This window comes from Vigna radiata, chromosome 2, assembly GCF_000741045.1.
Source record: "Vigna radiata var. radiata cultivar VC1973A chromosome 2, Vradiata_ver6, whole genome shotgun sequence".
Lineage (NCBI taxonomy): Eukaryota > Viridiplantae > Streptophyta > Magnoliopsida > Fabales > Fabaceae > Vigna > Vigna radiata.
In genome coordinates this window covers 16858132-16883115 of record NC_028352.1, presented here as the reverse complement: position 1 = coordinate 16883115, position 24984 = coordinate 16858132, and the positions used below count along the sequence as shown (strand labels likewise).

General features: G+C 32.2%; 1 protein-coding gene across 1 annotated transcript; it reads right to left on the bottom strand.

The window, feature by feature from the left end:
• Positions 1–10909: 10909 nt before the first annotated feature.
• Positions 10910–17747, bottom strand: LOC106755060 (probable beta-1,3-galactosyltransferase 14). Its single transcript, XM_014637157.2, has 7 exons — positions 17269–17747; positions 14147–14299; positions 13989–14071; positions 13775–13874; positions 12565–12678; positions 11932–12074; positions 10910–11195 (listed from the first exon to the last, which is right to left on the bottom strand). Exons 1-7 carry the CDS (start codon positions 17622–17624, stop codon positions 11107–11109), a joined length of 1038 nt encoding a protein of 345 aa, XP_014492643.1. The 5' UTR covers positions 17625–17747; the 3' UTR covers positions 10910–11106.
• Positions 17748–24984: the final 7237 nt, after the last annotated feature.

The following is a 24984-nucleotide window of genomic DNA, read 5'->3' as shown; positions in this document are numbered from 1 at the left end:
TGTTCATAGTCACGAGTTTTAATCGACTTGGTTCATAATGAAGTCGACTTAAAACTTGCAGTTATGCCACACAATATAAGTTCATAAAAATGCATNTGATTTTCTCTTCAAAACATATGTAATGCAATCATAAATGATGTATCAGATATAAGCTCAGTGAGTGTGCATTCATATATCAAGATCAAATTAAACATGTTCAATAAGATATCATCCACAATGAGAAATAGAACATGTAACACAAAACAATACATGTGTTATTAATAATGTGTTGTTATCATAAAAAATCAGAGTGATTAGAGCATTGTGAGATTAAGGTTAGCTAAACTAGTGCTTCCCTTATCAACAATCTCAATAAGGTTGACTACTAGTTCAATTGCATATGTTTCAATCCCTGATTAACAATAATTATCCACTTCTCTCATCTCTAATCCAACACGAATTAACCAATTAAGCGAAGGATAATACAGTCTTTAAAAATGTGAATTAAGCAAGCACAATGCATATGTTAATCACTTTTTTCACACGAGATTAATTAACTAAGCAAAAATTAAACCAAAGTGCAAAATAGATTTAACATTATGGAAGGTATGAATAGCGAATTCCAAGACATTTCAAAAATCTCAAAGAACAAATGCAAACTCCCTAGTGCCCAACCCAACAAATTCAATCTTCCATTAAACTAAATACAAAATAGAATTGAAACATAACCGTAAGCAAAATGTAAACAGAAACAAAAATGAACTTTCCAAAATGGAATTGAAACTGGAACACCAAATAGAAAACGAACTCAACCCAGAAAACGCAATTCTATATCAAAAACACAAGTAGAAAACATAACAAAATAGAAAACGAAATTGAAAATGGAGAATGAAAGTGCAAAGGACAAAAGCAAAATGGAGAATGAAATTGCAATAAAATGATAATATAAATTCAATACAAAGAAAGAGAAAAATGAAAATAAAAGCCAAAACCTAAGGGAGCCTTCTCCTCTCCAAAAACCTGTAAAACGTCCAAATGTGCAGAATGAGTGAGTATGAGAGAGTCCCCCCCTTTGGGCACTAAACTCTAGGTAGTAAGTCAGCCCCCACAATTGGGTTTCCCCAAAAATGGACCCAATAGTGCTAAGTCTGCCCAAAAATACAAATCTGGAAACAACATAAAAAAACGCAAATAAAAAATAATGCTGATGTAGATGAACGAAAATGACATGGAAAATGGCATGGCCGCTCTCTTGATGTCCTAAAGTACATTTCCTAAAATTTCCCTAAAAGTAATAATGGAAATAAATAAGCCCAGATAATTCAAATTAATTAAAATAGGAATTATTTTTCAAATTAAACACAAATAGCAAAATTGATGAAATATTGGACATTTAAGAACAATTCCCTGATTAAATATAGTACAAGAAGCTAAGTAAATAGGAGAATAATTGATTCATCATTAGTAGACCAATCCTCCTAAGCACTTGATATGACCCAATAAACTTTGGCATCAACTTCCTTTACTTAATAGCCCTCTCAACTCTTGTTGTTAGTGTCACTCACATAAACACATGATCTCCAACTTCAAACTCCAAAGGTCTCCTCCTTTGGCCAGCGTATGAGTTTTGCCTACTTCGTGTTGATCTCATTCACTCTTGTATCATTTTCACATTATTAATAGCCTGTTGTAACAACTTTGGGCCTACAATCCCTAATTCACCATCCTAAAACCAACAAAATGGTTTTCAACACCTTCCATGCAAAGCTTTAAATAGTGTCATCCCGATGCTAGAATAGTAACTATTATTGTAAGTAAACTCAAGCAATGGTAGAATCTTGTTCTAGCTCCTTAGATGATCCAAAACACATGCCTTCAACAAATCTTCCAAAGATTAAATGGTTCTTTCATATTGTCCATCAGTTTGAGGAAAATAAGTCGGGCATAACCTCAATTGTGTGCCCAAAGCATTCTGCAAAGTCTGCTGAAACCTAAAGGTAAACCTTAGATCTCTATCCAAAACAATACTTGCAGGCACCCCATGCAAATGCACAATCTCACAAATATACAACTCGGCCAACTTCTCCAACGAAATTTTTTGGTTTATCAACAAGGAATGAACACACTTAGTTAACTTGTGCACAATTATCCAAATGGAATTATGTCCTTTCCATTATTTAGGAAAAATGAGTTACAAAATCCATAAATATATTGTCCCATTTCTATTGAGGTATTTCAAACTGCTATAACATTTCTCCCGGTCTTTGGTACTCCACTTTTTCCTTCTGAAAAACCAAATAAGATGATACAAACTCTATCACATCTTTCTTCATTCCACTCCACCAGAACGAATCCTTCAAATCCTTGTACATCTTAGTCATACCAGGGTGTATACTAAGACGAATCTTATGACCTTCTTATAGAACCATTTTCCTTAACTCCAACTTTGTTGGAATACATAGAGCCTTTACATCCAAAGTTTTTTAAATGTTAAACATATGGCTTTCTTCCTTTAAAAAGTTCATAAGGAGTCATTTTCAAAATTGGTCTAATAAGCAACCGATTTAAAACATAGCAAGCAGTACTCAAAACATCAGCCCCAAAATATTAGGACATTAGATTAATTTAATAAAGCTCTAAAGTTCTTCTAGTGAACTATTTTCCTTTCTACAACTCTATTTTATTGAGGAGTTCTAGGTGCAAAAAAGTTGTGATTAATGTCATACTCTTAACAAAAATTTTCAAAAGATTCATTTTGAAATTCTCCTCCTTGATTAATTCTTAAAATTTTAATTTTCAAATCCTTTTCATTTTGAATTCATTTTAAAAAAATTTTAAAGGCTTTGAAAGTTTCACTTTTCAAGGTAAGAAAGAAAGTTCATTTATACCTTGACTAGTCATCAACAATCAAAAAAGCATAATAATTTTCACCAAAACATTTTATCCTTGAAGGACCAAAATAAATCCATGCAACAATTATAAGGGTGTAGAAATAACATTTTTCGAATGAAAATAGAATTTAACTTGTTTTCCCTTTTGATATGTTGCACAAGATTTATCTTTTGTAAACTTTAATTTTGGCAAACCAATTACTAAGTCTTTTGAAATAAACTTACTCAAGTGTTGCACATGAATATGAGTAGCTCTTTTATGTTGTAGTCATGAATTTTCTTCCTTAGTAACCAAACATGTTATGCTACTACTAGATGCATTTTCAAGATCAATCAAATATATATTGTTATGTCTTATACCTTTTAATTCAATCTCACTTGAATCTTTTTTATGGATGGTATAGTAATCACATTTAAAGGTTACCTTGAGTCCTTTATCACATAGTTGACTTATGCTTAATAGGTTATGCTTTAGCTCTTCTACATACAACACATCATTAATCATCAAGGTATCTACACCTTCAATATCAGTCATTCCAAGGATCTTTCCTTTATTGTTGTCTCCATAGGTGACAAAAACCTTGTTCCTTTCTCTGGAAATTTACAAATTTCTTCTTATCTCCAGTCATGTGTCTTGAACATCCACTGCCAAGATACCACATTAACATTTTAGATTTTGACGATTCTTTTAAAACAAAGGGAAAAACTTTTTAGGTACCAATAACTTGTATAAGTCCTTGGGGTTAGTGATATATTAAAATCATTTTATGACATGCACCCAAGTATATTTTTCATTAGGAACACCATAATGTTTGATATTGCACTTGTTTGAAGTGTGACCTTTTTCTATACAGTAAAAGCAAGTGATAATATTTGAATTTCTAGAAAAAGTAGTTCCTTTTTCAACCCATACTAGACGAGTTCTTTTAATTGGGTTCTTTCTTTTAGGAACACTTTGTTTTTTGAAAACCATTTTCTTAAGTATAGGTTTTTTAGCATTTTTGTTTGTGGTTGCCTCTTCGAGAAGTTTTTCCAGTATAAGCCTTCTTCTTCTTGAGGAATTTTGTTTCCTTCTTTTCTTCACCTTTTCTGTGGTTTGGACAATCTGCCTTAAAGTGTCCTCTTTCTCCACAACCATAGCATTTGTAGTTGGAAGAAGATCCTTGATTCTCATTCTTCTCACTTCTAAATTTTCCTTTTCCTTTGGACTTTATGAACTTGTTGAACTTCTTGATCATTAGACTTATGTTTTCATCATCTGAGTCTTTATCCTTCTTAAGGCTTTTGTTCGTTATAATTTCATACTTGAAGGCCAAGTTATTTTTCCTTCGTTGGTTTTTTTCTTCATTCAATCTTCCCAATTCAAGTTCATGCTCTCTTAACTTTCTAAAGAGAGACACCATTGACATGATTGCTAGGTTTTAGACAATGTTGTTGTAGTAAGCTTTGATTGTTATGACCTGTTCAAAGATTTCAAAATTTTTATATTTATTTCATTAGTATAAAAAAATTTAGCTAACCCGGAGAGATGATTAACGATATGAGTGAAACATATATCATTTCTCCTTGTTGCATTTAGAACATCTTTTATTGTCGAATCAATGAGTTCTTTTATGCTCACTTGACATCACCAGTTTCTTCATGGGTAACTCGAAGAACCTCCCACATCTCCTGAGCACTTTTACATACAGATATCATGTAAAACTCATCCAGGATTATGGCAGATGAAATAATATTCCTAACTCTAAAATCATATTGGGCTCTTCTGTTTTCTTCCATATTCCATTGTGAGAAGGACTTTGGTTCCTACATATCGTTAATAGATATAGTAGGCAAATGTGATCCATTTAACACAACATCCCTCACACCTTTATCAACAAATTCCAAAAATATTTGCATCCTTACTTTCTAGAAAGGATAATTTTCTCCAATAAAAAGAGGAGGTTTGTTAATAATATCATCTTCAACAAAGGTTTGTTTTACTGATAACGGTTCAAAAACCTTTATTTTTATACTTAAATTTGACACTAAGCACACCCTTTATGATTTAGAAACTAGCTTGAAATAATGTATTTTACTTAAGTTAGAGAATAAGAGAGTCAAAGGTGGTTTTCTTGGTTTTATGTTTGGTTTTCCTTGTTTTGATAGGAATAAACATGCATTGAATGAAGGAAGCTGAAGTAGGAAGGAGTTAGACTCAAGAGAAGAAGGAAAAGTGCTTAAAAGAAGAATCACAGGCACCGTTGAGTGTAATTTCACCGTTGAGCGCAATTTCACCACTGAGCGCCAACCTCTTGGAGGAGTTCTCTGGCCAACGCCTAAGTGCCAGTGCTGAGGGGAAAATCAAGTGTCGCAACCATCGCTCAGCGCCATTTTCACCGCTGAGCGCTGGCCTCTTCAGTGAAGCCATTGCCAGACGCCTGAGCGTCAACGCTGAGCGGCCTGTATGAGTATCGCGCCTACCGATGAGCAATAATCCAACACTGAGCGCCAGTTTCTTGGGCCTGGGCTATTTTCTGCTGATTTTAATGAACTATAAATAGATTTGCACTACTCAGAGAGGGGAGCTTTTGGCAGAAAGAGACGCAAAAACACACTTTTAACCCCTTGGAGGCGGATTTTGGATGCGGAAGCTCCAATCTACAAGTTCTAGGGTTTTATCTTTCACTCCTTTCATTAATTTCATCTAGTTTCACCATGCCTATGGTGAACTAAACCTCCATTGTTGTTGGGGAAACGATGTAATCCTTTGAAACTCTCATGCATTGAATTGTTTTGTCAATCTATATGCTTTACTTCATTAATTGTTAGAGTTTTTCCTTTATTCTCTATGCATGCTTTGTTTAATTCATTCAATAGCGTGATATTTGATTTTACTGATATAGACACATACGGGGAAATCTAGACATGGGGGAATTCTCTTGGGACCAATATTACCTAGACATAGGGATAAGAAGACCGATTGCCTTAAGCTTTTATGCGAATGTAATGCATGATCTATTGCTAGGGAGACAAGACATTGTAAACTAGTAATTACGAGTAGACTATCTTCACCGAGACACCAGGTTTAGGGTAAATTAGAAAGTGGCATTAACATTAATGAAGGAGTAGAATTCGTAAATACATGAGAGTGAATTAGGATAAGTCAAAAACCCCAACAACATAATTTATCCATACTATTCACCTGCGTATTTTGTTTGTTCAATTGATCAACCTTTGCATGCATGTTTAATTTTCGTTTTTGCATTATAAACACAAATTTTCGTTATTCAAGTCTTAAATAATCAACAAATCACATGAATGTCTAGGCCAATAAGTCTCTAGGGAAAACGATATTTGGTCTTACCCTTTATATTACTTGATACGATTCGGTGCACTTGCCGGAGTCTTAACATTTACTCCCACCATTTTTTAAATATTTGAAAAATTAGCAAAAAAAGATCTGATATTAGAATCGCATAGTGAAATGTTAGTGCAAAGCAAAAACTAAAAAAGGGGTGAATTGGTTTACTTAATAAAAATTGTGCTTTTTAAAAATTTTCTCTTTTATAAACTGATTTTATAGCAAAAATCGATTCTTTTAAAATAAGAAATATAAGGAAAGAGAAAGCTAAATAGGTAGTTTTATACTAGTTTGGACCAAAGGTCCTCATTTTCAGTTGTTAATCTCTCTAAAAAACACTTCTCTTAAAGACATAAGAAATGAATAACAATTACTTTGACACACAAAGGATGAATACACTAAGGAATCAAATGATCTTTTGACAAATAAAAAATGACTCAATGGAAACCTAATACTAAGAACTTGTTTAGGAACTTATAACAAGTATGAATACACTCATAAAATTCAAAGAAACCCCAAAAAAAACCGAAAACATAAAAATCCAAAATTTCATGCTAAAACTGGACAACTCTAACCTTTGTTGAATGTTTTACCCATAACTTTTTCTACAGAACTCTAATTGATATTATTTTTTCCAGAAAAATAGACTCAAAGAGTTTTCCATTGCCATATAGAACGTAGCATTTGAACGTCTGGTCTGGTTGTAGTTAATTTTTGAAATATGAAATTCAAACAACTCTTTGCACTAGATTTCAGAAAATGGGTAGGCTTCAAGTATTCAATGTTTTCAATTTTTTTTTTCAAGTTCAACAAAGATGTGATGACATATATGATACAAGACTTAGGACAAAACAATAAGATCATATAATCAAAGAAAATGACACAAAAGATGACCTAAACCCATGACATAAAGCCATAAACTTTGCACACACATACAAATAGAAAAATTGGAAATCCTAGGCACACAACATGGATGATTCAAGAAGAACAATTAATTTGAATCAATATTTCAAGACATACAACATAAACTCATGACTCAAATAACATATTAGACATTCTAGAAAAGATGAAACGACAAAGAATTCACAAGAACACAAATGGGTAAACAGAATGGGTAAGAACTTTTAAGCACTTATCTTTTGAAGACTTCCAAGATAGTGACCATAACTCTGATACCAAATGATGGAAGTTGCTTTAAGGATGCTCCTTCAACATATGATGATCTTCCAAATGTGTTGATGAATCTTCTTCATTTCTTCCAATCTCTTAGTCTTAGTTTAAATTGATGCTCCCTTCATGAATCTTCGTTTAGTTTCCAAAACGGATTCCAACAACTTCCCTACGTTGATGGATGATTAGAGAATTTGTTTCTAACACTTATGTTTCTGCCTATCATATTCTTCTAATTAAGTATTTTCATATTCTTATATCGTATAATGTTATTTTATTAAACTTTAAAACAGGATAGTGTTTAGACATATATATCATATTGACATTTTGTCAAAAAATCATCCATTACACTTCATTATATTTAACACACATAGTTCAACCATTATTTTTCGTAATGGTGATATCATTGAGCTCAGTTGAGTGGCCCAAATTGTTTGCCACGTCTACTAAACATGAACAATATCACTTGTATACCTTTGATACTACCATCCTAACAACATTATCATGAAGTTATTATGAGTGAATTTGATTTGATTATTAAAGTTTTAGAAGTAAAAATTGAATGAAATTATAAGATGGTTGGTGTCACGTGTTATACTTACACTACATGGGCCCCTCTATTGCGTGATTCGTTAAAAAGATACTTCAAATAGGACAATGGGCCACTATGGTTGACTTTTCACAACCCAATAATGGATCCATCATTATGCATCCGTTACCAATTACCACCATTCAATTTCATTCCATCAACCACAACCTTTATTATAATAATAACAATGATAAATTAATTATTCCAAGTCTTTCCTATGGTGTTTCTGAAACAATTGACCCTACTATATTCTTTTTTAATGATTTATTAACATATGTGCAATTTGTTTACCTTTTATATTATAGTCAGCACAAATTTATTTGAAGTCTTAGAGGAATAAAATAATTTAATAATATTTTTAGAATCTACGATAATGTTTCTTTTTTTAACGTTGTCTTTATATTTGTTAAAAAAACTTAGTGTGATCATTTTCGTTAGATCATTATTAATGTTATTCTTCTTTTATTTTACATGTAAAAAAATTGTGATTATATTGACATATGTCACCTTATTATTTTTTAAATGATATTAATGTTGATTTCATAAAAAAAAAAAAAAAAACTATACTGAATCTTATTAAAAAATATAGGAATCATATTAAGTAAAAAAGAATTGAATCATCATTACAAATATAGGACAAACGTTTTCAAACTAATGAAAAATTAAAGATTTTATGAGAAGTAAAATCGAAAATTGTATGTTTGAAAGGTTATAAAGTAAAGAATTCAAATTTAGAAAAGAATGAAGAAAACAATTTATTTTACTTCATTAAAAATGTATTTAAATTTAATATTATTAGTTATTTTTGAACATGATCCTTAATGTATGATAACCAAAAACTTTCCATCCGATTTTATTAAAAAAGAAAATGTCTTATCGTTTAACTTAAGTCAAACACAAAATTTAATGTATAACTCAACAAATTTTCATAAGAATCATAATATTTTAATAATTTTTTTAACAATAGATTATGTGTCAAGTATTTATTAGTTTGTGTATTAGAAACGAACTAATCACAAGTTATCACGTAAATGCTTATAAAAAAATTGTCGAAAAAAAAGTTGTTAAAGGTATGTTTATAATAGCTTTTTCAATATTTTTGCATTCATGCTTGGAGGGCTCAAAAACACATGCAAAACAACGAAGCAAAGACAGCTTCATTTGGTGACAGGTTTGTCTTCTTTTGAACTTTGTTTTCTTGCTTTGCCACTCACTATCATAATATGCATGAATCAAGAGATTCTTACTTATCTCCTACCACCTCATCTTTTAAGGTTAAAATAATAAACATTTTTTCTTTCAAAATTATTGTTACAACTATAGTAATAGAATTACTTTTTTTTTCTCACATAAATAGTTCTTATTAAAAGATTAAAAATTAGTCCTTTGATCAATTAGGAAAAGTAAGGCTTGGTAAAAATATGACTGCAAATTTTATTAGAAGCATATAACATTTGCCAACTAAAGACACACACCATATTTTATAGGATGTTAATTTTTAAACAGTGAAAATGACTAAAATCAGATTCATTTATTAGGGCAAGAGGATTGTTGGGAAATTTCAGCTTTTGTCAATGATTTTGAGGACAAGGTGGTTGAGGGATTTTATGTAAAATAGTCAACAAATAATGTTATATATATATATATATATATATATATATATATATATATATATATATATATATAATAACACTAAAATAAGGTATTATTGAAGATAAATTTGATCCAAGAAGTAGTTTCTTCTATGGACTAATTATCCTCATCAAGGAATTTAGTTAATTTAATTGATAGCATAAAATATACTTAAGATGGTATATGTTTATAATATTATATGTGTGTTAAGAAACATTTACAAAAATTTAAAAGTAACCTATTTCAGCAATTATATATAACATTAAGGCTGTTTTTAAATTAATACAAGACATAATTTAGATTGTTTCTTATAAAAGAATGTTACTTATAATAGAGGAAAGAGAATACTATTTAACATGTGATTACTATTGAAAATAATTTTTTTTTGAAGTGAACAAGGGTGTATCTACCATCATAAATTATTAATAGTTTGAAAATTATTAATATATATTCAATTTTAAAATTAAATTATATTTAATATACTTTTAGAATACACTATTAAAATCGACCACAATTATTATTATTACTGCGATTGCAAAAACAACTTTAAAAAAAATAAAATCCATGTAATGTTTTGTTGCACCGCATTGTTTGCTTTAGTGAGAAAATGGAAAAGAATCTAATGAAAGTAATAATAATAGATACGTAAGATTTAAGGGTTTTTGTTGTTAGATATTACACATCATGCATTATACTTCTTTTGACAGCAAACAAGTTCATTAAGAATGATTCCATAGTTTCTACCTTACGCTTCTCTTTTTTTGGTGGAGACTTTCTTTAAGAATATAAAACTAAACCTATTAATTTCAGAAAATGAATCAACAGAACAATCTTAAATTATCACTACTTTTCGCTTTTTGTTATATATATATATATACATATATATATATATATATATATATATATATATATATATATATATATATACACACACACACACACTTGTCATGTCCCATATCTTATATTTTTTTCAATTTAACCATATTTCCATGTCCATGTTATATCCGTTAACCGTATCTCCATGTCCGTATCCGTGTATCCGTGTTGTATGTGTCCGTATCCATATGTAGTACGTGATGAAGACATGAACCTTGAATTTAAATGAGACATGCAAGAGGGAAAACTTGTACAAAACTCCCATTTTTTTAAAAAGTACAACATGAATCAGGGTATATATATATAACCCCAAGAAAGAATAAAATTAAAATCACAATTAGTAAATTATCTATTGGTCTCTCATTTGTGAAATCTATCTATTCTCTCATGTAGTGTATATATATATATATATATATATATATATATATATATATATATATATAAAAGCCTTCCCTAAAGAACCTTGTTCATATAGGCTAATGCTAACCTCTCCCAAGTATACAAGGGGAAGAAAACTGAGGAAATAAAACACAACCACCTCTCTTCTAATAAATGGAATGAGAAAGATCATAAGAATGGCAGTGATAGCTTTCTGAGCTTTCTTTGCTTTTATATACCCACAAATTCTATTCATCATCTGATTCCAGAGTTGGGGTCTTAGAGCAGGTCTCCTTTTGATGGAGTTCCAACATTTTCTTTTCTGGATTGCAGAGACCTGTAGGTGAACAGCAGATCATTAGGATAAAATCTTCCATTTTCAGGAGCATATATATATATATATATGTGTGTGTGTGTGTGTGTGGACATACACATAACAAGAAGTTAAATGCAGACTACAAAGTATAAAAGATCCTCTCAAACGATTTAATCATATAAACTCACCAAAAACAGATTCCCAATTTGCGGATTATTTCATGACTCAAATACGGATAAGGTCATTATTAAATATTTTGTAGGAAGATATTTCATTATTTATTTTGATGCTACAAACTTCAGCAGCTCATCCATTAAAAAGGTCTTTTTAACAAAATTTTTCCTTTGAAGAGATGATCTTTAGAGGGAAAGGGGAGGGAAGAGAAATTTTCATTTTAACTAGAATCCCTTATTTGAGATTATATTAAAATGAAGGAAATAAAAATGGCAGATTATGATGTTACCTTTCAATGATAATGATCCTTTAACATCCCTTAATTTATTTTTATAAACATCATCTTAGTTTAGAAATTAAAAAATATCCTTCCCTTTTTCCATCCAAACCGCTCCATCGATATTTGGAGACAACATTGAATAGCTCAAAACAATGCACCATGAGGTAGCCCATAATAACAATTATTTTATGGGATCCCTATTCATGAATTTCATACTTTTAAGATTCTCCTAGAAAATTCTGTCTTGCAAAGCACCAAATACTGATGCTGTTGTAACATCATTGTTCAAAGAGAAACACCAACCTGAACACTTTGGAATATCCCACACAGCAACAGATGTGGCTGTGCAGTCTGTAGCACAAAGTTCATGATTATTCTCATGGTTGACGTTCATAGCTAGCATCCAAGCTCCAATAGTAACATCCTCATTGCTGAACATTCGGAAACTGAAACAATGCAAAAGCATTATATTGAAGTGAGAAAGAGGTTATGTATTGAACAAGGTCCATATCATCATATTTATACATTGTAACCACCAGCCCTTTATATCAAAAGGAAATTTAAGACTTCAAACTCCAAAATATGATATTGTTTAGGTAACAAAGAGTATAGCTCTCAATCCATTTGCACCAGTGAGAAAACTAACAAGACTAGGCAAAGATTAGGGCAGTATCTCAACTATTTCTTTTATGAGATTAGAAACTGAAATTATCCAACCTAGCACACAAATCTCCTGATATTTTTGTTTTCCTTGTGCATTGCATACCTGCTTAGAAATGGATCAGCCCAAAAAACATTTTTATATCTAAACATCAACGAGTGTATCGAGCGAGTATTAATTCCTACTGTGCCCAATAAACTACAAGAAAGATTTGTGATTCTACTGTCTACTTAAGGTCATGTGGCCATGCAAGTTCTGGAGGAAAGAATACTTGCCTGTCATTCCTAAGAGCAACCAAGCTTGAGACAACATCAGCAGAAAGAGCATAAATAGGACCATAGGCATGAAGAAAATACTCCTTTCCAAGCAAATTAGACAAAGGCTCATACCTACAGGATTTTATCAGAAAAAGTACTCCATAAGAAAAAGTATGATAAAATGCTGGTTACAAGTTGAGGCCTTAAGTGTAACAATGTGGTGAGGCTAGATACCATACTACATCAGCATTTTCAACCCAAAAAATATAACGGTGACAAATAGTGATAATGAGGTCTAAAACAAAATTGGCAATGAAGTGCCACATTAAAAGGTTTGAAATTGTTTCAATCTTGTAATTTTATGATCATTTCTTGGGGATCAAGTTTACAACCAACAATTCAAAGCCTTATCCCATTACGTGGGATTAAAAAGGTCATTCCCCAACAGTATCTATCGTTAACAATAGAAGAGCGATTAACAAATATTTTATTTTAATTGAGTAGACAAAGTATATTATATATACTTTGAAGAAAGATAGCTTTTATCTTTCGGTGTCTATTACTATTTAAGAAAATCTATCTGTTGTTAAATGAAAATTAAAGATGAAAACAAAAAGTAGTCGAATTCCACAATTATTTTAATAACATCCTGTGATGTAAACAATATTTATTTTGATTCAACCACAGTGAACCACTTTACTTTCAACTTTTGGATGAAAGTATATGCATTTCACCTTGAAAAGAACCTATGGCCTCAGAAGTATGATTAAAACAGGAATCTACATGCAAACTTATCTTACATTATCTCTCTTGCGATAGTAGTTGTTCGTTTGTAAATGTAACAGCTAAATAGTATTCATAATTTATATTTCTTTCTCAGGCAAATAGCCTCATCAAGTAGAGACCTCAAGTTCTACAGATTATTCTTGTTTCATTGTTGGTGTAATTTATTAATGGCATAATTTTTTTGTTCGTTTGTAAATCTAACAACTAAATAGTATTAATAATTTATATTTCTTTCTCAGGCAAATAGCCTCATCAAGTAGAGACCTCAAGTTCTATATATTACTCTTGTTTCATTGTTGGAGTAATTTATTAATGGAATAATTTTTTTATTTCTGTTGTGTAAAATTGTGTCAAGCTGAAAGTGCGGAGATGGGAAAATTCATCTATACAGAATCAAACTACAACTTTTAGGATAAACTAAAATCATCAAAACAAAACTAACCATTTGAGTTTTGGATCAGTGAAAACAGGTCCTTTTTTCATACATCCTATGTATGTCTGAGGATGAGATCGTTCTTTGGCCAGTAGCAATGATAGACGATCTGAAGACAGATTAAAAATATGAACATAAATCTTGATTAGAATTGTAAAATGTCATCTCATAAAGGAAGTTCTTCAATGTATTTACCACAATAAGCATTAAAATATCAAGTCACCTGGCCTTAAATATATGTCATCATCAGCTTTGACATAAAATTCAGCATCAAAAAGAGCATAAGCAGCTTTGAAGAAAGCTAACCTGTGATGAATGAATTTTCAATTTAGCAATTACAATACAGAAAAAAAAAAAAATGTAGTCATTCTCAGCACACACGTTTTGTATGGGAGCTTACTGTACTCCTCTTGGATATCCAACAAAATGAAATCATCATATTCTGCTACTTCCTTATGAAGTGCGGACATCTTTCCTCTGTCACTTGTTCTACCAATGATAAACCTAAATGCCAACCCAGTGGCTTCTTCCAAGCTGCAAGCAACAGTCAATAATTAAAATGACAGCACCAACTTCCTCCATTCACAAACCAGCTTCCCTCAAAATATCCAACCCACCAACAAAATACAATCACCAAATTTACATAACTTCAGACACTGCAATCTACATTATAGCCGAATCCAAACCAAGCTAAATTAACAGAAACGAGAACCTAGGATGTGGGACATTCAGAAACAGTTTTACAAATAAGGTTTGCAAATCAGTAATACTCAAATTCACAATAAAATACAGATAACCATCACCTCCCATCCATTTTCACTTTCCTTTCCACCCTCTCCATTATAATATATTAATATCAATGTTGTAAAATCCAAATATAAATGACGAGTATCACTACAAAAAAGATCATGGTTCATGTACATTTCCAAAACTATAGCTGTATATAAAAATACTTCACTTAAATATACTAAAAGTCCCTAAAAATATGACCTTTAAGGTTTACTCCCTACAAAAGGTTCTTAGTTTTTCATCCCTACAATTTACAAAAATCACATGCCTCTAGTCCATGCTGAAGGACGAAAACCACGTCATTTTTGTTAAGTGAAAAAATGAATAAAAACTTTGATGAACTAAAACAAAAAATATATCTTAAACCATTAAAAGTAGAAAAAAAAAATACATACTTACAATATCATTTATTTTTGAAAAAAAAAGACTTTTCTTTTTAACTTCTATATTTTAGAAGAAAAGAAATTATAATTATTTGATGCTTCTAAAACAATGTGTTGCTTGATAGTCGTTATTAACTGAGTGTTTGGATTGGGGAGTGGTTTGGGGGAGAGTGACTAGATGTTAGGAATCCAGAATTGAAAAGAGAAAGAAGAGTAATATTCTTATTGTATAAATTGAAAAGAACACAAAAATAGGAAAACACTCTTCTCCAAGGGTTTTCCTTTCACAAAGAGCTAAAGCTCAATCTACAAAATTATCCAAAAGTTCCCTCCATACCAGGAGCCCCCAACTATATAAAGGAACCCTTACTCACCCTAACAACCTAACTCAACTACTTTTTAATATGTTTCCTCCTATCTATCATATACATTATATCCTATCACTAGATGGATTTGAGAGGATTGTGGTGTTGTTTGGATCAAGGGATTTGGAAGGATAGAGGAAGAGATTTGATTGATGTGAATGATGATTTGGATTCACAAACGCTATCACATCATTCACATCAATCAAATCTCTTCATCTATCCTTTCAAATCCCTTAATCCAAATAACACCACAATCCCCTCTCTATCTCCTCAAATCAATCCGCTCACTCTTCTTCAAATCCACTCCACAATCCAAACACTTAGTGAATGGAATACATCATGACAAATCTGTTATAATATGTGTGGATGGATTTATAATTTCTCCTGCAAATCTGCACTTTTGAATCACTGCAAATCAGTGGAAACAAATGCATGGATTAATCGCAAATCCATCCTTTTACACATTCGGAAACTATGCATACGCGGAAACAAACGCAGCCTAAGACAGAACAAATGTCACCCCACTCCTAGTCCAGATACAAACTTTTGATATTGCACTACACATTTCTGAATTCCTAACATCCGGGCCCCTAAACAATTTCCCAGAAGAGAATTAGTAACATCACCGTAAAAAACTTTGTTCTCACATCAAAACTCAAAAAAAAAAAAAAAATCATCTGCAAAACCATTCACTTTTCTCAAAACCCTATCACTAAAAATAAAAGACTTATATGCAATTTTGGTCCTCCTTATGTTTACTTGTACAACTTTGGTCACCATTCTTCTGATGGAGTAATTTTGCAACAGAATTTGATATCATCAACCACCTCGTACTTAATTATCAGACTGATACAAGTCAAAAATCTTTTTTTCTATAAGACTATTCAAACCATGAATGAATACAATGGGAACAAGCGAGGTGAATAAACTCACATAATCACTCAAATGCACAAGTGTTATCTCTACATCATTAGTTACTAACAGATCAAACAGTTAATTAGGCAAGAGATAGTAATCCCTCAATCCCAAAATGAATATTAAGAGAAACTGATACAATGTCTTTTCATATATTATGAATAACAAAAATGAATATGTTACTTATTAAATCAATTTCATTAAGTTGAGAATAATAAGAGAATATAAAATTGGAGGGCATACAAGATCCCTCTTGTGATCTTCTATTTATAATGATAGAAACTGATACAATGGAAGATGAAAGATCAAAAGACTACCCTAAATTCCTAGGTACAACTCAGAGTGCACTAGAATTCTAGGTACAAGACTAAGTACTAATCATGATTACAGCATATAAATGGTTCCCAATGCACTACTTATTACTTATTTCAACACATTATACTATTGTCACTCTTCTCAATAAATACATTACTTTTATTCGTTGCAAAAGCAAAACATTCTCTTCAATATTTTTTGGGAGCAGATTAAGAATAAAATAAATGAAAACCAAAATTAAGAACAGAAGTTCATTTGAATTTCTTTTATAGACTCTCCAGGTTCGATCTTAGTAGAAACAATTATGTCAGACTTTACTTATCTTTCGGTTGAGTTTAGTCTTAGGAATAACCTTAGGACACTGGTGAATCATATCCATGGACCAAAGAAACCACACTCATCCTGGCAAAGAAGAACTAGATGTTATTGTTAGCTAATTTCAACACTATTTAGATGTGAGACAAATGGAGGTACCCAATTTTAACAAATGAAAATATTCCAACACTGAAATCGCTCAATTGAACATATAGTAACCAAATTTGGACAAATGCAAAAGATCACAAAAACTGCAACAGCAACAACAACAAAAATAAATGCATTATATCATAGATGAGGTGGAGTAAAGGGATGACACGATACTATTTGGCAGAGTTAAAAAGCAAAGTTTGAGGACTAAAACTGCATTTAAGCTAAAAAAACACAATTGGGGAGGAGTTAGAAGAGATAAAGCGAATACCGTTGAAGGCCTTGGCGATCAGAGGGAAACCACGTCTTCCTTAACGCCTCTCTTCTCCCAGCGGATCCAAATCCCGTTTGAACGCCCACAAACCCCATCACCTTGTGCCTCTCTCCATCTCCAACACCGACAGCAGCGTTCGCGTTGCCGGCGTGCTCCCAGACGACGCGCACCGATCGGGGGTGCACGTCGGCACAGCCACTGTGGCGAATCTGGGTTAGGTAGGGGACGATGGCGAAGAGGAAGAGGATGATGAGAACGGAGATGAGGAGGAGGGAGAGGGTGGATCTACGCGCGACGAAGGGCGAGGGGTGGCGGCCGTAGGGGAGGGCATAGGATTTGGGAGAAGAAGGCATGGCTCAGGGAATGGCGAAGGTGAAGATGAAGTTTGAGGAAGGTACGTTCATGGCACTCAAAAATGAATGAGTAGTAGTTGTTGTTAGAAACTAGAGACTAGAACAACAGTGAGCATAACGCCTAACGCCTATTTTTCTTACTGTTTTTTTTCATTAGACTAATAACTTTTTTTCATATGTAAAATAAATATAAAGACGTTAATACACACTTTTACACATTATATAAAAATAAAATAATCATAAAAATTAAATTTTTATGTATTTTTTTTAAAAAATAAACAATAAAAATAAAAATAATAATTTCAAATAAATGTAAATAATTTAGATATATTAAAATATATTCTTCAAATATTAAATGTAAGTTGGAATGCTACACACAATATGTACAAACACACGCGCGTAAGAAAATGATGAAAAAAATCTAATTTTTCAAATTCAATTTATAATTATTCAAATTTATATTATTTTGGATTTATTTAAATAAATTATTCTCAAAATTTAAACTTATATTTTTGAATTTTAAATCTAATCTATTTATTAAATTTAGATCGAATTTAGATTGGATAATTTTAAATTTCTAAAATCTAAAATTAAGAACATTTAAATTGAGTCAAGTTAGATTGGGTTTAGACTAATCTAGTCAGTCACAAAAAGTGAGTCAAGTAGATTTAGATTAAAGAACCAAGTCAAGTTAATCTAAGATTAAGATGAGTTATCATTAATCAAAAGTCTAGTTAAATCAATCCTAATAAAAGGTCTAGTTAGTCAATTAGTGATGAAGGTCAAGTCAAGTGAGTCCAAGACGAATGTTGAGTTGAGTCGGCTAAAGTCAAAGTTTAAGTCGAATCGATTTAGACCAAAAGTCAAGCCAAGTCAACTCATGTCAAAAGTCAAGTCGAGTTAGTCCAAATTGAAAGGTCAAGTCGAATCAGTTCGATCTAAAAAGTCGAATTAAGTCGGTTCATGCCAAAAATCAAATTGAGTTAACCAAAGATGAAGGATATATAGAGTCTACTTATATTAGATGTTATAAAATAACCCTTAGCTTTGATGATAACAAAACATTCATCCATTAATGACAAAAAGCTTAGTTAGTTTTGATCATAACAAACACCATATAAAAATGAAGATATATATGTTGTTATTCATATAATATATTTAGTTTTGTATATAAAAGGTCTCAAGTTATTGAATATCTTGTGATAACAAAAGAATCAAATGAATATTGTCATAAATCATCTGACGCTCGTACCTTATAATAGAAATAATATAAATGAATTATTTTCAATTCATACATTCTATGAATATGAAATTGATTATATGTGTTGAAGTGTTTTTACTTTAATACAATGCATATTCTTGAAATCGTTAACGTGTGATCATAAAATAAGGCAAAACCTATCAAGTCTATATTTGATAGTGATGAGATGTTGTAGCCTAAACTCATCAAATGCAAGAAGGAGATTAATTGATGAGACAATATTTAAGTCATACGTCTATAGAACCTCTTCTTATGTATTCTCCTTTAACTTCTTAATTGTTTTTATTTCTCTTATAATTTATGATTTGTATAGTTTTTTTTTTTTTAAATAAAATTGATAAGCTACAATGTTTAAAATATTTATAGATAATTAAATATAAATTAAATATTTTTCTAGAAGAAATTATATATTAAAATTGAAATTCCTTTAAATGTCAAACAAACATTTCATTTTATGTATGTATAGAAATATTTTATAAATAACTGACATAATTTGATTTATCTTGATTATATCTTATTACATCTAATTATGATATAGGCACCGTAAGGGCCACTAAATTCAGAAAAGAAGGGAGGCCAAGTGTATGCAAAAGGTGGACCAAAGTGCTGATGGTGTTGTTTATATAAACCAAAAAAAATCAACTATGAACATTTTCCCTGCTTACCACCTTCTTTCTCTAAACTTTTCCTGGGTTTATTTCCTCCTCTTTCTATAATCCTTTCTCTTCTCTCCCTTCTCTCATCACTTTCTCTTCACTAAACTATCTTCTCGACAATCAGGAAGCACATAAAGATTCCTAGCGTTGAGAGCTCGAAATCCCACCGATCAATTTAGTATTTTTCCTCTGATAAGTGTTTTTCCTCTTTTCAGTTCATTTTAGGGTTTTGATCATGCAATAAATCTGATTACATGTAACCCATTGTGCATCCTCTCAATTTTTAGTTTCGATTAGGTTCCAATTTTTAGTTTCGATTAGGTTCTAAGAAATTGTCTTCTATCATCAAATGATGATTTTTAGGTATTTTTAAGTTTCTCACGGTGCAAGGGGGCTAGTTGAATCATCCTGTATGCTTGGTTGTGCGTGTAAAGGTAAGGGAAGTTGGGGTTTTTAATTTCTGTTTAGTGAAATTGGAATTTGCATGATTATAATTATGTTTGGAAGTGTGAAACAATGTGAATGTGAAATTGTCTTGATGTTCTGTTACTGTTTGAACTGAAATTGGGTGAATTTGTATGTTAGAAATTGGGTGCCAATCGATACGTGAAGTATGAAACTGTGAAATTCTGATTAGAATCTGGTATGAGCAATATGTGATGATATAAATGAGGGTTTGATTGTTGTGAATCTTATCATGCAGGTAACTAGATAGAAAGATAAGTAAATTAAGGTATTTAGGCTAGATTGGAGGAAGAGGAGTAGTGATTTTGTAAATTAGGGGTAAGAGAGCAAGTTAGACTGTTTGGGTAGCTTAGTTAAGTCAATTCTGACTTGTTAGAAGTATCTAAAGGGTTAAAAACAATGTCTAAGTGGTAGATTTAGAATTTGGTATCTTGGTTGATAAAGATGGAGATTTAGAGTATAATTTTGAGCTTAATCACTAGGTAACGAGGTTAGGAAGTGTTAGAATTGATTAGACAAGTTTATTTCATCATATAGATCAAGTTAAGAGTGTTAGAAATTCACCAAAAAGCCTCGAAGGAAATTGTCCAAATTGAGATTTAAAGTGTATCTATGAGAGGTTAGTTTCTGCTCTGCACAATTCCATAACCCATGGAAAAATCCACAATCTGCTTGTGCACTTCTCCGTTTCAATTATGCAATTCCAGACGTAAATCCACAGGTTGTGGTAAAAACCACAACTCACTTGTGAAACTATCTGTTTTGCCTTCTGTTTTCTCAAGCTAAATCCACAGGGTGTGGAAACTTGCACAACCTAGTTGTGGAACACCCTGTTTTGATTCCTTTCTTCTTCTGCTTTGATTGGTTGATGATATATGGGTTTGGTATGAGCTAATATAGCATGAATGCACTTAGATGACTATAAAAATTTATGTTTGATGAAACAAGAGAGGATTATGAATTGATTGAATGTTGTGAATGGGGGTTTATCCCAACACTCTACTGGTCTTTCATTCTCACTTAGAGAGGATTGACGCATGTGGTGAGAGTAGTGGGAGGTCCTAGGGTAGGCGCTATCACTGGAGGCCTATCGCGCGGTAACAAACTAACCTTGTGTGTTGTAGGGTGAAACCCATTGGCAATGGCTTTGCAAAGTACTAGAGGCCACCACAAGTGCACAACCCGCCCCAGATCGACATTCATTCTAAGTCCGGACGAGCCTAGTGTGTCATAATGATAACGGTTGATTTTACGTGTTTGTGTGTGTGTATTTTGTGAACAAATCAACTCCTTCATAGCTTTTACCTTGTTTTATCTCACATTTAGTGTATTTTCTAGTTTTCTTGTGTTTTATTTAGTATATGCTTGTTTTTACCTCTAATCTCTATGTTTGAGTGTGTGAAATAAAGGAATAGGAAGCAATTCTAGTGGAGGAAAACAAGCAAGAACTCAAGGGAACATGTTTTGGGACAATAAAAGATAAATTTGAAGCAAATACCCATGTTGGACGCCTTTGGAATCGCAGAAGAGCCTTAATTTTAGAATGCTGTCAAAACCGCCCGAGCTGGGCGCCAGAAATCCAAGCTGGGCGCCAGAGTTGCAGAGAAATCCAAGCTGGGCGCCAGAATTCCAAGCTGGGCGCCAGAGTTGCAGAGAGATTCCAGGCTGGACGCCACAGAATGGGGCTGGACGCCAGAGAATGGGGCTGGGCGCGAGAAAGTGGCGCTGGGCGCGAAAACTTGCTGTAACTCACTTCTGATGCAGTGAAAAGTCGCGTTGGGCGCCAGGAATCCAAGTTGGGCGCAAATTTTCGCTGATATGTCAAAATGGGTTATTTAAACATGGGTCTCGCGATTTTTGGTGGACTTCTCCTCCTACACTTCATTCTTCACCTAGAGAGACTGCGAGAGGCCCTTGGAGGCTGTTTGGGGTGTTGGGAAACTCTCCCACTCCTCCTTGGGTCTTCAAGCTTCATCAATGGTGATTTTGCCCCTTTTGGGTTGAGGAAGAAGATGGGTCACAAATTGGAGATGGAGATGTGAAGGGGAAGCGCAAATGGAGCATGGAGCAGCTGCCAAGAACCTTGGGAAAGGCTTTGCATCTTCTCTTTGGTTCCAATTTCTTCCCTATCTCTTCAATTTGTAGAACCCTAAGTTCTCCTCCATGGAGGGCTTTTCCTATTTGTTGAGATTAGTTGTAAAACATGAAATTCTTATGTATTTTGTTATGCTAATGATATATTCTTTTCCAATTCATGTTAGTATTTGATTTATATGCTTAATGCTTGTTGTGGCTTGATCACCCATGGCATGAATTGTGGTTCTTGAAGTATTGAGAAATATGATTGAACCTAGAATTGAAATTGAATACTTATTGGATGGAATTGAGATGTTTGTGAATGCATGAGAATGAAATGGATGACTTCTAGTCTTGACAAATTGTAAATACACTATGTTAAATTCCTTGCACACCAACTGTTTGATAAAATACTGTTAAGTGTCTAAATTTCCCTATTTTTCTATGTTAATATTACTTTTTTAGAATAGTTTAGCTTTTAATTTTTTAGAATTAAGGTAGTTTAGAGTAATTAGGATTAAGAAAGGTTTTTGATAGAATTAGTGTTAATTTTACCTTTTTAGTTAGATAAATATGCTATTTTACTTTTTAGTAAAAATATTTCGAAAAATAAACATTAGTTGCTTTTGTAGATTTTTTTTTTGTTTAACTTTTCTTAAAATTTTTGTAGATTCATTTTTTTGATGTCATTTGGGCTGAGATGTGTTAATTGTTGGAGTTGGGCTGAAGCCCTTTTTGCTGAAAAAAATGAAACGCAGCGTTTTATGCTGCTGCAAAGAGGCAAGTTGACGGGGTCTTCCATTCCCTTTTCATTTTGGCAAAAGCTCGTGCAAACTTCTCTCCCCAATTTACAAACCCTCGATTTAGGGTTCTTCAAGAGCAGAAGAAAAGAAGCAGCGACGCGATTTCAATGGATCAATGCGGAAGCTGAAGAAAGGTCCACGGCCCAAAAGGAAGCAAGCCCAAGATGTTGATCGGACCAGTGTCGGTTGGAGCACAAAGTGAAGCTGTCGCGATCAGAGGTAGTTGAAGGAGTGATTCAAGAAGCTTCTACCGTAACTGATTCTTCCCCCCTTTCCCATTTTTCTTCTCTTTTTCTGATTTTGGATTTTCCCTATAAAAAGGGAGTTTTGTAATTTTGTGAGTACGTGCACTGGGTGACAGGCAGTGTGCTGTATACCTTGCTTTACAGTTTTCTTTGAGTTTCCAATTCTCTTTGCTGTAGTTTTAGAATTTTCAGTTTTTGTAGTGTAGAACCTTTGATCTCTTGCACTGGGTTCTTGGATAATTCCATTGGGTGACAGACATTGGAGTATTCGTGAGCTCTGGTATTTTGTAATTTCAAATTTCGTTTTCAATAAAGTACTGTGAATTTCCAATTTCGATTTTCTTTACATTTAAATTTGTTCGATTAATTTCTGCACTTGATTTTACTTTCCTTGCTTTACCATTCAATGATTTTACATTCCAGTTTTATATTCTGAGTTTCTTGCGGGTTTGGTTCTCTCTTTTATGATTTTCTTTGCATATCCATTTCCAGTAGAAGTTTTCATTTCCTATATTTTGATTTGTTTTGATAGTAATAGATAATTTGTTTACTGAGTTAGTTGATACGTGATTAGGTTAGATTTTAATTCTATTTTTGGGTGTTTTAAGATTTTATAAATTTCCATTCACAGTTACTGCTTAAATTTCTTTCTTAGCATTCATTCCCATATTAGTTCTTATCATTCATTCACTTAGTTAATTACCAAATTAGGATTTCCTTCATATTACTTGAACTTTAGATTGTGAATTCTGTTTTAGTTTCTTTTTAGTTTTCAAGATTCTTTTAATTGCATTAGCTTAGTCTTGTTAATACATATTGCATTAGTTACCGTAATATAGGATAAATATCATGCATTGTTTTCTTTCTACTTCTCCATTAGTTTTACTTAGATTTTAATTCTTTTAGTTTCTCTTTTTAGATTTTAGTTTCATCTTTTCTTTCCCCACCTAGTTTTAGAAAATAATAATTAGGTTAAATTCTATAATTTCTAAATTTAATAAGAACCAAGTCCTTGGATTGATCCCTAGTCAACCCTATATTACATTATTGGGGATTGGGTTTGTTGAGCTTTAATGCGACTAAAAAGGCTTTCAACAAATACTAAAAAGAGTTTCTTGTGTTGTTTTTGTGCACTTTGATGTTTAATTGAGTTATAAAAGAAAGAATTTTCATGTGTTGCACAAGTCCCTTGGGAGAGAACGATATTTATCACTTGCTACGCTGCGACCGGTGCACTTGTCGTTGGTTTTGCAGTCTTAACACATAACATGATAGAATACTTAATTTGGTTACTTGTATGGATATATTTCTATGTTTATGTATATGATGACTCACATGCTTTTCAACCTAGCTTACCCTTACTTTTGTGTGTGTTGTATGTGTTGTGTCTTTTCTCTTTGTGATGATCATCCACTTGGATGTGAGCAGAGGGGGATGAGACTTCTCTGGAGCAGACGTTGGAGGAGACAGATGCAACAACTCCTAGCTCTTAGGATTGTTCTCAGACATTTCCTTTATTTTAAGAGACTTCTATGTATATATAGTTTTAATTTTATAGGCTCTTTTGGATGACTGTATATTTGATACTATCATATGATAACTCTTAACTGCTTTCCCATACTATAATAGCTGAATCCTATTATATTGTATGTTAGTATAATATTTGGGATGTCACATGCACAATATGTTTGAAAATGTTTCCTTAAGAAAGACAAATCTAATTGTTGGACAAAAGATATTATCAATATTTTCTATATTAAAACATTCTTTGATTTCGAGACAAATACACAAAATCAAAAGGGTTGACAGAAAATATATTTCATCACATGAAAAAATTCAACAGAGGATATCTTA

What these genes read in the sequence shown, in the direction of transcription:
- LOC106755060 (XM_014637157.2), bottom strand. Translation starts at nt 17,624, where the DNA reads ATGCCTTCTTCTCCCAAATCCTATGCCCTCCCCTACGGCCGCCACCCC. An exon ending in GATCGCCAAGGCCTTCAACG is followed by an intron (nt 14,300 to 17,268) that starts GTATTCGCTTTA and finishes TGTTGCTTGCAG; the next exon opens with CTTGGAAGAAGCCACTGGGT. An exon ending in AGTAAGCTCCCATACAAAAC is followed by an intron (nt 14,072 to 14,146) that starts GTGTGTGCTGAG and finishes CATTCATCACAG; the next exon opens with GTTAGCTTTCTTCAAAGCTG.